We start from the raw sequence: 18400 nt of genomic DNA, 5'->3' as shown, positions 1-18400 counted from the left end.
CAAGTGCTCGAACCATCGAAACACCAAAAGTCTCTGGCTCTTGAATTTTCATCAAAGTATGCATAGATTTTAGTGTTTCTCGATGCCACACTCCAGCTCTAAAACCACTATTGTTGTCGTTGTTGTTCATACTAAATCCGCAGGGCAGCTTAAGAAGGGAAGCGGTGACCGTGTGCAGAGCCGCCACCCCAAACACTTTAATCAAAGGTCAAGCGGGCGTGAAGGGAGCATCCATGTCCGCCTCCCGAAGAGATGAAACTTATCCCCCCTTCCAACCGTGTTTACTTCTGATGAATAATTTGTTCCGTCTCACTTTTCTTTTCTCTCTGTGCTGCTGATGCTTAAGTGTGAGCAGGCAAAGAGCAGTTTTCAATTTCTCTATATCTCCAGAGCCGTGCCCAGAAGAGCGAGGAGAGGTGTGAAGAATTGAATTGCAATTTGAAATTTGAAATTTGAAATTTATTCTTATTTCTGTCCTTGTATGTGCCTATTCCTATTTTTTATTTCTTATTTCTCGTTGCTTCTTTTTCTCTTTTTTGTTGCTTTTCTACGCTCAAAACCCCCATTCTTTTCAAGTTTGAAATTTTTTCAAAAATTACTTTTAATTCAATTTCAAAGTTTTAAGCATCCTCAATGAATGTTGTTCTAGATTTGCAAAATTGAAAACGTTCTTGAAATTGAGAAATTTTCAGAAAAAAAAATAATTCTAATTTTTCCGAAATGTTTTGATGTTCTGAAATGCCTAATTTTCAGCGTTCCGGATTTTGTATTCTAGAAAAATTATAAGTGTACATGGGTAAGAAAGTTTATTTTTTGGTCTACCTAGCCTGTAGGTTTTTTTTGTTGCGACTGTGTTATCGGAATCCAGTTAGATCAAAAATAAATTTTTTGAAAAAAATTGAAATAGAATAATTTCGTTTTACTGGAATTTCTATTCAAAAACGTTAAAATCTTTTATTTTCAAAATTTATAACTTGAAAATCTAAGATGATTTTCTTTTTTCGTCTAAAAATTTTTGTATGATTTTTCAAGTACTCCCACTGAAGTTTTTTAACTTTATGGTTTCTCGGATGTTCCGTCATTTGTAAAACACCAAAACTTTTTGATGCATGTTACAAATCACAAATTCTATTACGGTGAATCCTGCAATGCAGTATAATTTTTTGGTTCCTGCAAACTATTTACAAATGTATACACTTTTCATTACTGCGAACAAATTTTCATTAAAATTCATGCTTTCAAAAACTTCACGCTTCCTACCAATATTTAAAACTCCAACTGAAATTTAACGGAAACTGTTTTTTTTGAAAAAGTTTAATTTAAAAAAAAGTTATATTTAATCCTTCAAAAAAAAACCCCCCACACATTCTCCCTTCAAGATTGTTTTCCATGTTCTGTTTTACAAAAATTGTACATTTTATTTTGCAAGCTTTTATTCTTTCTTCAAGTTGTGCTCTCTGAGTTCTTGCAATGCTTGGAATAGGAAGTCTTCGATGAATTATTAGTCAGTTAACATTATTATGCTCTTTTTTTCCTAATTTTTCATTCACTGCTTGGTGGTATCTAGTTGTACAGTTGTTTTTTATTGAATAGTCACAAATGTTTTCTAATTTTTGCAGAGGCTTACTAGTACTCATTTAACTTTGATTTAAAATGAAATTTGCTTCAAATTTTCAAATTTACTAATTGGAGTTTTGTTGCCATTGGTTCAGCTAATAGTAGGTTAAATTAGAAACAATTTAAACTACAAAGACAAAAAAGGAATCACATCGAAAATTGATTGATTTTTTTTTTCTTAAATTTTCAAACCAATCTGCAATAAGCTTTACTGTTTTTGAACTAATCATCAATTAGCTCCACCTACTTTTAACTAGATCTGTTAACAACCCATGTAGTGATAGCTTCCCTCATTTTCAAACCAATCAGCAGTTAGGTCAATCTATTTCTAAACCAATGAGCAACTGACTCCGCCTGTTGTGAACCAATCAACAAATTAGCTCTGCCTTTTTTGAAAAAAATCAATAATTTGCCTTGACCAGCAGAGGAAAGAAAAGCGACGTTAATAGCTGATTAATCTTGCTACACGGAACACGGAACAAATTTCAAGAAAGTATATTCTATCAATAAAAAAACTATTACTTTGTACCGAGTATTGTGAAAAATCATGAATTTCTGTAAATGTTTAATTTGTAGAAACATGATCTGTCGCCGAAATCTGCGCGAAAGTTGTGTGGATCATTATTTCGTTAAGTGGAAACATGATCTATTTGCTCTTTTTTGATGAAAGAAACATTCCCAATTATCTGGGTTTTCCTGAAAACTTTTCAGTCTATGTTACTGCTGTTTTAATTTAATCTTTTACTGGAAGTCACGTTTAAAATTGGTTTAAAGATTTTATTCAATTTTATAAGATTTAAAAAAATTGTAGGTTGAAAATTTTCAGTCAGAGCTTCGAAAAGTTTGGGATACCGTATATCCTCTATTAGTAAGGCGCCGTTATTAGTTTTGCACCTCCATTAGTTTTGCATCAAATTAGGTGTCCGAAAATTAGTTTTGCATACCTTACTAATAGAGGAAATACGTTTTCGTTTGCTCCAATTTTTTGTTTTTTTTTTATAAGGACAGAGTAATTTCTATTTTTTTTCGTATTCCAATAATTAAAATATAATCAGAAAAATAAAATCGTAAAAAATAATATGTTACGTAGACACTCACAATCAGGTAGGCACAACGCATTTGGGTAATCTTCTGGGCAAAGTTTGATGCATTTTTCCCAACCCAGATAAAAGTAAAAAAAAACATCTAAAAAAGTATCAATCCCCAAAAAAATTTTGATCATTTTCCAGAGCTTTGCTCTCTTTAAAACTGCTTTTTGATTTCTTATTCACGTGAAACAATTGATGTTGCTCCGATGCACAATGTGAACTTTTGAGGGTTTTCTGAGCCATTAGCCACTGACCCAAAATGTGCAGTCTGGAAGATATTAATTTTTTGCTTTTTTTCTAGAAGTTTTCTTGCAGTGTTTGAAAGTTTTAAGACCTCTCATTTGCCATCTTACTATTAGTGGAATTTCTTCAAGGAATTTCTCAATTTCAAATTCCTACTGACTGGCTGTTTTCAAAAAATTACACATCATAGTTTTAATGAAAAATCATAGGTTTAATCATAGTTGTAATGGAAAAAACCAGGTATATTACACAAGCACCCAAAAAAATTCCAGCAGTGGCTTGGTTATGGCGATTTCCGGCAATCGGTCATTGACCGTTTTCAGAAAATAGGTTTGTCACCTAAAAATTCTAATCAGGTAATAATAATAGATTTCGTGATAGGGGATAATTCTTAATAGTAAACTTTAAAATATTTTTTTCTCTTTCAATGATATGACAGATTCATCTTGATTTCCGGTTTTGTTTAAGATCTGAATAATTCCAAAAACATTCATAGCTTTGATATTGGTTAGTTGTGACTTAGCACCCAAAAATAATTTACTTTAGCAGTTTTAATTCAAAATAAAATAATTCTGCGTAAAATTTCTAAATTTTTCAACTTTTTATCAAGATTTTGTCGAGTAATGCTACTTCATCAAAACTTCTTACTCCATCGGTTGCTCCGACTTTCTTCCAATCCAAAACATGTAAACTCAACTATCTTTTCTCTATTTTTAGAGTCCTCCAAAACCATATGTCTGTTTGCGCGTGCGTGAGATATTTTCCCCCTTTATGCACACTCATTTTGTGGTTATTCATAAAAATGAAATATACATCTAGAGAGAAAAGTTAGAGAGTCGTAGAGAAAATAGAAATTGTATTGCACCATGATTTTGTCTTCTTTTTTCTTCTGCCTTCCCCTTGGAGCAAAATCGCTAATCCTAGCTACGCCAGTGATTGGGTTGCTATGGATCTCGTGCACACTTGCTCTCATGTACATATGTATTTTCTCACATATTCGGTTTTCCCCTTTTTTTGATATCTATATACTGCCGGCCGCCGTGCACCTCATTTTTCTCTCCTCGCTCCGCACACCATTTCTGTGTGCCTCTGACGGATAAACTGATGGGCATCCGGAGCTTACTGGTGACGTTTGAGGCGGCTCTTCTCCCCTATAGGAAGTTTGGAATTATGGCCTTGAGTGACTGGAAAAAAGAAGAGATAACTCGCATAAACTTCATATTTCCCCTTCATTTTGCTCATCAAATTTTTGCCCTTATTTTACCAGAGATTTGCAGAAGAACTAGTTAGTTACGATGATGGAACAAAATAGTCAAGTCCTAGCGCACTGACCAAGACTACCGTTTTGCACTGACCAATTTTTAGATCTGACCAAAAATTTTTTAAGCAATAGCAAAAATGTTTTGTTTGCACTGACCAACATTTTTAGCACTTTATTCTGCACCGACCAATATTCTTTCAGATATCAACTATTTTCCTATTGCACCAAAGCATATCAAAATTTGATACAGCTTTCAAAATATATAATGTTATTTATTTGTTCTTAAGTTGCCGAGTATATTAATACAACTGCTATTTTAAAATACTTTGCCAGTTTACGGTTGCTTGAACACCCAAGAAACTGAAAAAAAAATTCAATTCCAGGTAAAAATGTATTCCACTCAAGCCTCCTATCCTCCAAAACCTAAGTAAATTTTCGAAGATTTAGTTTTCTTTTTTTCCTGGAGTTTAGTTGATTGTGCTCCCTACACTTTGTTTTCTTTATATTCTTACCACTTCTCTACCCCTTTATACCATTGAGAACCCGCCGAAACACATCGTTTTTATTCAATTAATGTCATTTTATTGGTTCTCACACCCCCCAATCTGCTTTCACTATATTATTTTTTTTGTCTAGTTTCCGTATTTGAACGTTGCTACTATTTTTATTTTCAGATAACAAAAAAGAGAGAATCAAGTTGCAAATCAAAATTATTTTATTAGAATTGTTGCGAAGAAATGGGCAAAGGGAACAGCAAGTTGAAATCTTCTCAAATAAGAGATCTTGCTGAGCAGACTTATTGTGAGTTTACTTTTTTCAACATTATAGAACAAATTATTTACAGTTACCGAAAAAGAAATCAAGCAATGGTATAAAGGATTTGTACGTGATTGTCCAAATGGAATGCTAACAGAAGCGGTTAGTGGTTTTTCAGCTTTCATATTATAATTTTGTTTTAATGCAGTCAAAAATTTTGAAAGTCGGTCAAAAATAATTATTCTACAACTTTTATTCTTTAAGTATGTATGTTAAAATTGTTTGTATTCAAATACTATATGAATTTTAAAGATTGAACTGTACATACCAACGGTGAAATGTTTTGTACCAGAAAAAAGTGACATATCAGAGTTTGATATTTTGTAGAAATTTGACAAAAATTTTCTTTTTTTACCGTAGGCCTGTAAAGTGTATGGACCCATTTTTCGATGTTTTGGTCCTGTTTTCCATCGAAACATCACATAATGTAAATTATCAAATAACATCACTTTCTATTTTTCTGATGTGAGCATGTCTGTTATGAAAACCTGAAAAATGTACTTATATGTGAACCGTGGGAGTATTTTTTGGTATGATTTGTACTTTATGGCAAAAAAAATGTTTTGCTTCATTTGCTATCACATAGAGCATGAAAATAATTTGAATTGGTGATTATTAGTTTTTAATTGAAAATTGGAATAAAAAAGGCACACACTATTGTGTGTGGAACAAATTTTAATATAATTTTTTTTAATTCACCCCTGAAAATCACCCCTAAAAATCTTCAAAAAATATTTTTAAAGCAACTTCACTGGCGTCTGAAGTAGTGAAAAATTGCACTGACTTATTTTCAAATCTACTTTTTTCTAGTTCAATATACTCCTCTACAGCTAATTTTCTGTAGGGGTCTATATAGAAGGTCAGTCACCTTTTGAATGACTTAGATTTAATTTGAAAGTGTAATTGTATGCTAAAGTAAATTCCTTGTAAGAAGATTTTAAATTATAATTATTCTGGCTGTTAACCTGGGAAAACTGAAGGTTTGTAGTACATAAAATCTTCCACATAACTAGCAAAATGCACTACTCATATTAATGCTTCCTTCCAGGGCTTTCAAAAAATCTACAAACAATTTTTCCCACAAGGTGATCCATCAGACTTCGCATCATTCGTCTTCAAAGTTTTTGATGAGAATAAGGTGAGTGGTACCTGGCATGACTTCCGTCCAATTTGTTTGATTGATGTGCTCATAAAAATGATTTCAGGATGGTGCTATAGAATTTCATGAGTTTATACGAGCTTTATCCATTACATCTCGTGGAAATCTAGACGAAAAACTTCATTGTAAGCAAAGATTTATAGAAGTTGGGAACCAAACACAAGAATTAATATGATTCAGGGGCGTTCAAGTTATATGATTTGGATCAAGATGGATTTATTACGAGAAATGAAATGCTGTCGATTGTAGATTCGATTTATAAAATGGTGGGAAGTAGTGTACAGTTACCGGAAGAAGAGAATACGCCCGAGAAGAGAGTTGATCGGATTTTTAGAATGATGGATAAGGTATGAGTTTGGGTTCGAGATATTTAGAATTTTTTCAATGTGAAAAATTGCTTTCACTCACTTGAAAAAAGTGTACTTTCTATTTGTATATTTTTTTAATTTGCCAAAGTTTGACTGGGAATTTTGAACAAAAACCTAAATACCATCGTTTTTTTCACAGTTTTTTTTGAAAAACTGGTTTCATAGTTTATTGAAAAAAATGTGGAATTTGGCCAATCGATTTTCCGCACAGGCGACACTACAGCTAGACGATTTTTTATTTTTCAAAAACCGTAAATATTTCATTTTACGTTGTTCGGTTTTCCGGTTTTCGATTTTTAGTTTGGCTCAAAAATCCGATAAAAACTTTTTCTGAACAGATTCTGGAAATTTTTCGAAAAAAATTCGAGATTTTCGTAAATCAAAAAAACACCGTTTAAATTAAAATTAAAAGTTAAAAATTAAAAGTATAAAGAATTTTTCAACATGTTTTAAACTTCAAACAGCTTATCATCAACAAGAATTTTCTTTAAAAGTTATATATCTAACATGGCCAAACATCGTAACAAAACACTTCAAATTGTTTTTTTGAGATTTTATCATTTTAAGCAAAGTATTAAGCTGCCAGATATTTTGAAAATTATTATTTAAACATTTCAAGACTTTCTGCACAGTTTAACGTTTACAATGTACAAATTTATACAGTTAAAACGCAACTAAAAATGTTTAAAATTTTGAAACTAAAAACTGAGTTTTTTTTCCATTTTTTTTAAATCTTACAATGTTGTTTGGTGATTTTAGTAACAAATTTGTGGTATCGACTAAATTCCACTTTCAAAATTTTTAGAGCATTAAATAATTTCCAAATTTTTCCAGAATAACGATGCTCAACTGACATTGGAAGAATTCAAAGAAGGAGCCAAAGCTGACCCCTCAATTGTGCATGCTCTTTCATTGTATGAGGGTCTCTCCTCTTGACGCATTTCAATATGTTTTCTTATATCAAAATTGCAAACACTATCATCAAGCGTTATGTCCCCTTTTTTCGTCAAAATGAAAGAATCTTTAGTATAATATTTGTCTTCTTATTTACATATCAAATTCCATAGATTAAAATGTTCAAATGAAATAGGCTGAAAAATGTGAAAAGTTGAAACATTAAATCAATAAATTAGTGAAATAGTCGAGTCCCTGTCCATAATCCCAAATGGCAATTCCGACATCGTAGCGGTGAGCCATATTGATGCGAAGTTCCAGCGAGGTGAGTGATGGGAAATAGGCGATGGAATTAGAGGTCTTTACTCTGTGCTCCATTGACTTTTCGTCAAACTCCAACTTGGATTTTTCAGATTTCAATAGTGTCAAGTATCTGAAAGATAATTAATTTGTCGTAATTTAATTAACTATTGATTTGTCAATATATAAAATTAAGAAATGATTTAAGAACTTTGGCAATATTTTATGTCAAACGTTTGGCTTTACCGAATTTTGGACAATCCAGTTTCTGTATTACAGTTGTTTTTTTTTAAATATTTTCCGGATTCCACAATTTTTACAATAACTTTACAAAGGTGGCCTTGTTCAGAATCTGGAAGATTTGGAACGTGAAAAAAAAAGTTAGAAAATTGAACTAAAAAAAAAGAACGTCCGGTTTGCCATCCCAATTCCCAGTGAACAATTGTTAAACTTGCAAATCTCTTCCACATTGTTCTATTTTCTTTTCTATGTAGCTCAACAGTATAATAAGACTTTCCATTTTCGCACAACTCTTTTTTCTTTCTTAATTCTCACCTATCCGCAGTGATTGCTTCCACATTGCCTTTGGAGAACTCATAGCCGTAGAAATTGAGTCCCGCCAGTGTTTTGTGGCCACCTCCCAAGTAGAAGATACAGCTCTCAAACTGAAATGAGATAATTTTTTTTAGAATTCCACGGAAACTAATGTGTTTCTCTCTTAGTTTTTTTCAAAAGTTTGCTGGAATCTTGCTGAATTCTTAAAGAACCCCAAGAAATTGGATTTTAGTGAATAAAATTTTTGAAAACTAACCCAGTCGTATGGAGCCACACCAGCTGGTTTGTTTCCCCGGTAATCGTAGGTCATTATCTGAAAAATTGACAATCTCACAGAAGTTTCTTACAGTGTTGTTTTCAACTACACAACTTAAATTCCTCCCACTTACCTGAACAAAATCGGAAACAGCTGTGATCTTCTTAAAGTCATCCGGAGTCACGAGATTGTTGGGTTGGCTGAAAATATGTTAATTTTTCCCAAGTTTCTTATCACCAATATTTCTACTTATTCCATTCCAGGGGCGCAGGAACTGTTAGAATCACTTGCATATGCAACTTTTTCATTTGCCTCGACAAGTCTTGTATACTTTCGATGATAAACTCCTTTACTTCTAGAGACTGCACAGAGATCAATGCTTGCATGTAGAGCTCCACGACAGCGCCTTCAAACTGGTTTCTCTGGAAAAATGATGGTGATTTTTATGTTTGTGTTTCTGACGGGGATAGTCTAGACGGTATTTTTATGTCGTTGAGTCAAGTTCAAGCCCTTTATCCCGATGGGTCCACTTGTCCATAACTGAGAAGTGGAGCAATCCACGACTGGATTACCGGCCGCAGTCCAAGTTTCAAGCGAGGCTTAACATTAGCCCAGTGGAAGCTTCAGCTACAGACCCTTCAGCTTGAATGACAGACAATCATTTACCGTATATTCTCTATTAGTGCGGCATCTCTACTGCCCTTTCGAAAATTAGTGCGGCAGTCTCCAGTAGTCCGGCAGTCTCTAATAGTGCGGCACCCCTTCTTTTTGGTTGCGAAAGCCACCTCAAATATTCGGATTCTACAATGGTATCCTTGTTCATTCTTCAATAATTTCTCATAAATTTTCACGTAAACATTGCATTTCAGAGTCTTTGGTGGCAAAATACACAATTTTCATTACTTTTCACATAAAATATGAGCTTTTATGAGGGAATTTTGAGGTTACTACTCTCGAAAGTAGTAACCTCAAAGTGAAAATTAGTTATCGAAAATTAGTACGGCAGTCTCCAGTAGTCCGGCAGTCTCTAATAGTGCGCAAGTCGTGGAAGGCTCGGAAATTAGTGCGGCATGCCGCACTAATAGAGAATATACGGTAATTCTTTATTTCAAATGGAACTAACGCTGTAAAAATTGGCGATATCCTCGAAACAATGTCTTGCAACTTTTGCATCCATCAACAAGTTCTTCATCTCCTGAGCACTCCAACCATCAAACAGAATTCGAGGCACAATCGCGATGTTTTCGTTTTTTTCACGGAGCTTTTCAATCCAATCTCGGTTAATTTCATGTGTTCCTTCAATCTTGCAGCCATCCAATTTCCCGTTTTCACTGAATGCCTTGGCTTGAAACCAAACCGGAGAGACGTGAGTCAGCTTGTGAGCTGTTTTCTCCGCCAACTCGTAGCCATGCCGGTTCCACTGAAACACAATACAGTTATTTTGTTATGTAAAATTTCAATAACCGGTGTAATATACGCCAGCTGAGTGAGCCCTTCTCGGTTGTCCGGAATGTGGAACTGATCGTTGAGTTGCTCGTGCTCTCTTATAATCGACGCTTTGGAAATTGATTCTGGCTTGAATTTCAGTGTTTCGATAAGCTCTTTTCCAGTGGCTTGAGCACTGACTCCAGATATCAATATCCACGTGGCAAGTATAATAATCATTTTTTGTTAACTTTGCTATGATACCCGATACGTTTTATCCTGAAAGCTACGGCACAATTTAGACTTAAACATTAAAAAAAAAAAATTAAAAAAAGTAAATAAACCTGGCATTCAAAACCAAACAACAAAAACGTGCAATTATAGAAATATCGATAAGATTTGCAAACAATAAAACAATTTTATTTTAAGAACAATCAATAAACTAAAAAGTCCTTAAAATAGAAGAGTAATGCCATTTTATAAATTAAGTAAACTGGTTGAAAGAGCAGTGTTGAGACCAAGATGAGATACAGAGAATGTTGATGGAAGACTAAGTGCGAATTGTGAATTTACCGGCTTTCGTTATATATTTCACACCCTTGAACGGCTTGTACTTTTCGCCGTACATATCCAAACGATTGACCTGGAAACAAATTGATGTCTGTGCGTTTCAGCATGCTTATTTTGAAGATAGTTTTGAAAATATGACTTTTTTTTAACTAAAATGTATGTATAGAAAAAAATTTTAAAGTCGGTTAGGTAACACCGCAACCAATAAGGTACAGGATTGTTGATCACTTGGAGAACGGTCGAACGGTCATATTATTCTACCCAAGTTTTTAAAAAACATAGACAATTTCTGAATTCTACTAATATACTTTTTGTGAGACTGGGCAAGAATGAAAGTTTCCAAATTTTAAAACTTTATCTCACTAAAATTCTATCTCACTTCTCCAAAAAGTCGGATAAACAGCCGCACAGCGCTGATAGACAAATATAATTTTAAAAAGAATTTACATTTCCTGGATGATTTTTCCGTATAATTCCTGGTCATTCAAATTGATATCTGACGATTTTTAGGACCACTACCAAGAGTTTTCCTAGTCATATTAAAAATTTGATTACTTGATTTGTTTTTTTATAAACTTGCATGTTTTTACTTTGCAAGTATAGGGGTATTCACTTCAAGCTGATAAAGCTAACCTTTAATCCGGACAGAACCAACTGGTTAATTTTGAATTTCAGTGAAATTGGTGGATTCTCTGCAACAGTAGTTCCGCTCACAGCAACTGATCCTTTGAGTGTTGATGGTTTTCCGACTTCAATTTTTCCAATGGTCCATTGCAATAGTTTAGTCGTCGGGTCGAACGCGATTCTTCCGTGACTCGCCACCAAATTGCAGTTTTGTACACATTTTGGCATTGTGATTTCAAGAACAACGTCTTCCAGCTTAACATCGTTTTTGTTAGAGGGATTGTGATTTAGATCTTCGAAAACTCACCACTTTACCCATGCTTAGCTTTGGTCCAACTGTGAGGTCAAGTTTTCCAGCATTTGGTTTCAAGGAGATCACTTGTCTAACGTAGATTGGAATGGCAACCATACTGAAATTAATTAAGTTATAGAAATTTTATCTGTAGAATGAAAATCATTACTTTTGTGCAGCAATATGATAGGACAACAGACGAAAGTTGCCATCTGGAGGAACAAATGAAAGAACCTTCTCGTTCTGAAAAAATTGTGATTAAGATATAAATGTTATGAGCGGTTTACCTCCCAGCGCTTGTATCTGACACATGGATGGAAGGATACATCATCTAGAAGTCTTGGGTTGATAAGGGTCATTGTGAGATCAGGCATTCCGGACAGTTTACAGCAAACGTCAACCTGAAATTTGTCAAGGATAAGATGAATATATTCTTAATATTTCCAAATATTTTTCAGAATTTTTACCTCCAGAACACATGCTAGTTCAAAACGTCAGCACCCAAATTTGGTGGTGTGAAGTATTATATTATTAAAATATTTTCATTTGGTTTATTTATAATTTTGTATTTAAATCTTTAGAGGTGCACAGAACTAAACAATTTTGCAATCCGATATTCACTACAATTACAAATTGATAGAGATTATCAGTAGCCATAATCGCTTTATTTCCGCAAAATACGTTTTAAGTTTTGAAGTTTAAAAGATTTTGGCATATAATACTACTACAAAGGTCCGCAAACCTCTGGTTCTACAAAAATGTTTTAATAAACAGGACAAAATAGTATGTTCAATATGAAGGCATAATTTGATTTTTTGTTTCAAATACTCAAAACTCACATATCCCTGAATCTCGGCAAAAACAGTGGATCCTTGCTTATCAACAATCACGTCAATTTCCTCAATCACATCAAAATACGCTTCATTATTTGTGTACTTCACTCCTTGTCGCCTCCATGGAATATTTGATAGCTGCCCCGTTGGCAGGGTTTCAGAAAGGTTTGTACGGCCGGTGACCTGATTAGCAATATTGCGCAGAAAGTTGGGCGGCTTGATCAAATCTTGAAGGATGTTCATTTCCGTCACCAGTGGAAAGCCGTTGTCCAGCATTTCATCGAGCAACTGGAAATCGGAATGTTAAGCCTCAATTTTGAAGTTATAAAGCTCACCTCAAAAACCATCACGCAATTTTCTTTCATAGAAGAATCCGAAAATTCATCAAAGTATTGTGTGAAGGTTTGAATTACTCTGTGTAAAAATTCGATGACCATGAGGGGAGGTGCTGGAAAAAAATTAAGTAGGATCGTGTGGTCAGGTTTTTGATTTTTTTTTCCGAAAAAATACTCACTTTCAACTGTGATAACTGCGACTAGAAATAAGTTGTTCTGATATACGTTTATCAAATAATGATGTGGAGTTGAAATTATTGGAGGCACATCTTCGGGGTGAATGCTCTGAAAATGTATGGAATTTGGTCAGACCAGTTTAATTTAACAAAATTTAGAAGCTAACCTTTTTCTGAATATCAAAGAAATAATCGCAAATTGATCGATGAATAACAGATTTCCAATGCTTTTCAAGTAATACATCACTGAAATTTTGAAAAGTAATACAAAAAAATTTTATAATTTCAAATCAAAAATCACTCACCCACTACTATTTACAAAAAATAGACTGTTCAGCATAACTAAAATCCAATAAATAAGTAGTTTGTTTTGACGAGATGAACCTTCTCCTCCAGTAGATAACAGCTAATAAACAACGCGCAGGGAGTTATTTCGGAGTGTCGTTCGGCAAGGGAAATAAAGAAAAGAGAACAGGACGAGAATGAGGACGGGTCAAATGCGTGAAGAGGAGAGGTCCACTACTATATCTAATCGCGTTGTATGTCCGGCGTTGGGCATCATCGATTTTCTTTGTTTCACTTGGAAACATGATGCACTGACCGAATTTGACAATGCACTGACCGAATTTGACAATGCACTGACCTAATTTGAAAACGCACATATCGAATTTGAAAAATGCACTGACCGAATTTGAAAATGGACTAATCGAATTTGAAAATTCCCAGGGCCAAACTTCTGAATGCACTGACCAAACTTCTGAATGCACTGACCAAACTTCTGAATGAACTGACGAAAGTTCGGAATGCACTGATCAAAGTTCTGAATGCACTGGCCAATTAAAAACAAATCTTCAACTTACTTGCTTTCAAATTTTCTCATAAGTTTTTTCAAGTTGTAAATTGATTTCATACACATATTATTTAGTCAATTAAATGATTTTTTGTATTTTTATAGATGTTTTAGTTTTTTTTTCTAGATTATCGTTGAATTCAGACCCACAATCTGAAAATTACATAGAAGGTTTCTGATAGCATTCCAATAATTAACAACAACAATTGAAATATTATTTGAAACCTTTGAATCTGATTTTTAAAAATAAATTGGCAAAATAGATTTATATGAGAAAAAATGAAATGAAAGAAAACGAAAAAGGTGACAATTTGACAGAAAAATTGACTTGAAGCATAGACAAAAAGATGTACTTACAAAGAAACAATGAAAAATGGGGAAAAGGTGGAAAAGACGTAGAAAAGTTGAATGACAGAGTGACACAATATCATGTGATAAATTGTACAGATTCATAGAAGGCTTGGCGGCAAGTTGGCGCTTGGCGATGGCTGGTCTTCACTATCGTTTCCGTGGAGACGCATTCTGGCAAAATCCTCAAAGATTAGATCGTCGTCGTAGCGGGGCTCTCTGAAAAATCATTGTGTATTAAATTGAATCATTCAACTCTAATCAAAAACTTACAATTCTTCGTGTAGTTGGATGAGATCAATATCGACTGGTTCGGAGCCATTTGTTGCTTCGATTGATGGAAGGCCACGATCCTGAAATTGAATAATATGGATTCAAAATTTGATTCGTAAAAAAATTATTTTGAAAATTAAAACCTACCGTTCTCTCGGGGCTCTCTGGAGGCTTCGAGTGTGTTAATGTGAACGGCAGCTCGGCGAACAGTTCTCCGTTTAGTGGTCCAAGAACTGCGCGAACTTTCACTCTGTATTGAACTACAATTCCAAGACTTTCCTTTGATGTTTTAGAGTCCAATCTGCAAAAAATTAATTATTTGATTGCCAAAATATTTTTGCTCAAACTCATATCATTGTTGTCTTGGATTTTGACGTACAATTGTTAACTAAGAATCATGCTATAACACATTTTTGAACTAAAATTTTTTGTATATACACGCATATCGCCTGGCTAGTGAATACCAACAAAATTTATCATAATTTGAATTGTCGAATGGTAAGCAAGCTTGATACATATTGTAGAAAATTTCTAGTTTCCTTTTTCAAATCAATCCTTTAAATTGGAAGGATTTTTTGGTTTTCTTAAACTTAACATTGACGATATATTTGTTCTGTAACTTATAAATTGCCCATTTGCCGGTAGCCTGGTCTCGGCAGCCAACTTGTAAATAGTTCGTTGAACTATGCAGTATCGTTTCAATGTACATATAGCATTTCTTAGTGGTTCTTTAGTGTGCTAATTAAATATTAAAAAAAGATAAATAAATGTCTCACATCCTATCCAACTGTTTCTGAATATCCTTTGAAATTTCCATTGAAAATAATCGACAATTTTTTTGTTCATAAAAACCCCCCGGTTCTCCATTAGTGAGCAGATATGCATTCCAAACATACATTCCTCTTTCCAAAACGTTATCCAATTAAACATCTCAATTCGTTCCCCACTCTCCTGAACTCTTTTGCTTAACATAAAAAGTGTATCTAAGTAGATGGAGAACTGGCGAAATTCGTTTGTAGAAGGAGACGGGGGGAAATTGAACCTTCTGAGTAAGGAAATGGCGGAAGTTTACCCTCTCTTTTCCCTTTCCCCCCATTTTCTTCTCTCGGCATCCCGATATATATATATGTTTGCGCGCCCTCTCTTTCCCTTTCCTATCGACTTTATACTCACATTGTGCTTGAAGCTAAATTAGTGTCCTCATGCTTGAGTTGTCCATCCAATGCGAGCCCTCGCTTGTCCTTGTTGTTGCTCAATAGAGGACACACTGCGAAGACCTTTGAAAGAGTGCCGCCTGGTCCGACTGGAAATCCTTCGCTGAAATAAATATTGGATTAGAGGACAAAAATAGATTGTGGAATGAGGAATTGAATATTAAAATAGAGATGGACACTTATGTATGAATTGTTTTGTACAAAAAATGAGGCGTAGAAAAATGAAAATTACTGAAACTTTTTTTAGGGGATACGAAGAGAATTGAAGTATTAAAACGTCAAATTTTGCTACATGGGAACAAGAAACAATCAATTGTGCATCTCCTGTACCTCCGTTCTAGAAATGACAGTGAACTGTGGAAAACTAGAATGTTGTAAGAGTAGTGTAGCGCTAGTAGGGCAGAATGCGAACTGATGTACTACTTTTTCGAATCAAATGTATTATAGTAAAACAAAAATCTTACTTGCTCTCAATCCTGGCAACCTCGCAGGAATACGAAGCAGTTGTGAAGAGACAAATATCAGCAACTTGAATGATGTAAATCTTCAGCTTCTTGACCGTCTTGTTGCTGTTGTTCTGGATGTGCACATTAACTGAAATCGACTCGCCGTGGTAGTACATCTAAAATTTGAACGTTTATCTTAACATTGAATTAAAATAATTCGAGGTACCTCTTTATCCAGGGAGACCTCCATATGGAGAAGTCCTGAGGACATCATAAAGTACTTGGATACATCGACCATTGGCTGGGGACGGGATTCAAATGGTGCGTAGGTCAGTTTTCTGATGGCAAGACGGACAGTGTTGCTAAGTGCGCTAAAAATTAATTTCCGTTGTTGTAATCCATATATTATTCTAAATACTTACCTCTTTTTCGGCTTCTCTCCACTACTTCCGTCAGTTACTGCCACAAATGTTTTCAGCTCGTAGTCCACTCCACATGGCTTGCCGGTGTCTCCGGGGGCTGGCTGAAATTTTGATAGGCTTTAACTACTAAATTCATAACATTGAATTCATAAGAAAAAACAGGCCACAAAAAAACAAAACCAACCTGTAGAGTAACACTACTTGCACTTTTTGGCGCAACCTCAAACCAAAATGGAAACGCGTTTGCACCAAGTTTTCGCTTCAGCCGTTCTTGCAGTCTAGACAACGGTCGAGAAATTGATTTATCAGTCTGTGGATACACTTGGAATGTCTCTGATATCAAATCCTTTCGAAATGTGAGCCCTAACACGTCGAGGTCTTCTCGGCCATATCGGAAAGCTGCTAGCAGATGGGCTGTCACTTTTCTGTTGTCTTTGATGTACTCCTCGTCGATCAAAACCATTCCATCTAAAATTAATTCTTAATAGGGTAAAATTTTTTGACTACTCCCGTCTTAGTCGCACTATTCAGTAATTGCGTTCATTTCTATGTTGTCAGTGCTATAACATTTTTGGTCAGTGCTATAACATTTTTTGTCAGTGCTATGACCAATAAAAGCGTTTTCCTTATTTTGTACGTCGAATAGAAAATTTGCGAGGTTTCTGCCAACCGACTTCCATACTCAGAAAACGCGCAAAAAACCAATCAACGCTCTAAACCAAATCACGCGATAAACCAGTCAGTATAAAGCCCACATTCTGTGGCTCGGTGCCCTTATTCTCACCTATCAAGTCGACATAGTCACCGCGGTCGATAAAATCTCTTTTGCCAAGATATGTGGTTATTTTTCCATTTGGGCTCGTCTTTTTGAACACTCTGCAAAATTTGTCTTTTTTTATATACGTTTAAAGTTAAAAAAAAATTATTTTCCCAGTTCCACCAACCTTGTGCCCGATTTTTTGTCCTCATCTACCATTGTTGACTAGTAAACTAGCAATCGAGCTGAAAATTGAAAAGTGAACGAAATTGAGAAATGAATGACACCTAGGCAAAAAAAAGAGAGAAAAAGAGAAAAACGTAGCGAGAATAAGCGTCAAACTTTGAATAAATCATACGCGTTACGAATTGAATTCTGGATTCGAGGATAAAATTGGAGGAAGCAAGAATTATTTAAGACAAAGGATATGGAGTCGATAGCAGTAGCTGTGTTGCCAGTTGCTGACGTAATAAAAATAATTTAATTAAAATATGAAGCGAACCATTTGAACCTATTAAAACGTTCCAACTATTTTTTATTGAAAATAATAATAATAAAAAAAAGATCGAAGATTCATATGTTTATTGTTCACTGTAAAATTTGTATGTGGCGGAAAAGTTGACTAATACATTGAAAACTTGGTCAGTGCTATTTTAATGATGCTCAAGTTGGTCAGTGCTATTTTAATGCTGCTCATGTTGGTCAGTGCAAAAAATATGGCAAGTGTTTCACAGCTGAATATAAGATTTAATTTCGAGAGCGGCATAAAACTTGAAAATAATTTACTCCTTAATAACAGGTGTAAAATACCTAGATTAGTTGATCTGAATGAATTTAGATTAACTTTTAGCTGAGGTTTTGACCTTTTCATACTGGCTACTCTTATAATAAAACCAAAATTAGTTATTAAAATTATCTTAATTGAGTTAAATTGAATACCTTCTTAGGTATTGTACATATGTACACATAGGTTTCAATTTTTCCTACTCCCAATCTCGTTATTATCTGGTTTCCAATTTCTCTGTGCCAACAAAAATGTGACATGAATCGATATAGCTATTAGTTATTAATTAGGTTCTGAAGCTTACATTCTAAACTTTCTAGTACTTTCAAGTTATTTTTCTTAATTAAAACTTTCAAAAACCACAAGTCTAAGCGAAAAAATGTGTGCAGTGAGAGAGAGATGGAGAGCAAAAAATTAGCATGTATGTTTGGCCAGGAGTCCTCATTTGAAAACAAATGATGCGGTCGGGGGCGTCCGCAATTGCGCCACAAACG

General features: G+C 34.4%; 4 protein-coding genes across 4 annotated transcripts; 1 reads left to right on the top strand and 3 right to left on the bottom strand.

Annotated features, from left to right (window-relative positions):
• The first annotated feature begins 4877 nt into the window (after positions 1–4877).
• Positions 4878–7697, top strand: ncs-1 (Neuronal calcium sensor 1). The gene is made up of 6 exons (NM_075785.4): positions 4878–5010; positions 5054–5127; positions 6074–6163; positions 6231–6309; positions 6365–6531; positions 7387–7697. The coding sequence occupies exons 1-6, from the start codon at positions 4947–4949 to the stop codon at positions 7486–7488; spliced, it is 576 nt and encodes a 191-aa protein (NP_508186.1). The 5' UTR covers positions 4878–4946; the 3' UTR covers positions 7489–7697.
• chil-10 (GH18 domain-containing protein) lies at positions 7581–10268 on the bottom strand. The gene is made up of 7 exons (NM_075784.8): positions 10022–10268; positions 9681–9977; positions 8807–8979; positions 8691–8757; positions 8558–8614; positions 8302–8411; positions 7581–7879 (listed from the first exon to the last, which is right to left on the bottom strand). The coding sequence occupies exons 1-7, from the start codon at positions 10220–10222 to the stop codon at positions 7669–7671; spliced, it is 1116 nt and encodes a 371-aa protein (NP_508185.2). The 5' UTR covers positions 10223–10268; the 3' UTR covers positions 7581–7668.
• A 118-nt stretch (positions 10269–10386) lies between these two features.
• On the bottom strand, positions 10387–13174 carry apm-3 (MHD domain-containing protein). Its single transcript, NM_075783.7, has 10 exons — positions 13118–13174; positions 12980–13058; positions 12816–12921; positions 12637–12749; positions 12308–12589; positions 11756–11869; positions 11638–11711; positions 11484–11586; positions 11186–11431; positions 10387–10625 (listed from the first exon to the last, which is right to left on the bottom strand). Exons 1-10 carry the CDS (start codon positions 13150–13152, stop codon positions 10533–10535), a joined length of 1245 nt encoding a protein of 414 aa, NP_508184.2. The 5' UTR covers positions 13153–13174; the 3' UTR covers positions 10387–10532.
• Positions 13175–13915: 741 nt separating this feature from the next.
• On the bottom strand, positions 13916–17367 carry arr-1 (Beta-arrestin arr-1). Its single transcript, NM_075782.8, has 10 exons — positions 17310–17367; positions 17150–17241; positions 16550–16833; positions 16366–16466; positions 16170–16314; positions 15962–16119; positions 15457–15600; positions 14431–14584; positions 14284–14363; positions 13916–14229 (listed from the first exon to the last, which is right to left on the bottom strand). Exons 1-10 carry the CDS (start codon positions 17339–17341, stop codon positions 14112–14114), a joined length of 1308 nt encoding a protein of 435 aa, NP_508183.1. The 5' UTR covers positions 17342–17367; the 3' UTR covers positions 13916–14111.
• Between the last annotated feature and the right edge of the window lie 1033 nt (positions 17368–18400).

Source organism: Caenorhabditis elegans, chromosome X (assembly GCF_000002985.6).
Source record: "Caenorhabditis elegans chromosome X".
Classification (NCBI taxonomy): domain Eukaryota; kingdom Metazoa; phylum Nematoda; class Chromadorea; order Rhabditida; family Rhabditidae; genus Caenorhabditis; species Caenorhabditis elegans.
The sequence above is the reverse complement of the archived record's forward strand: the minus strand, read 5'-3'. Positions and strand labels throughout refer to the sequence as shown.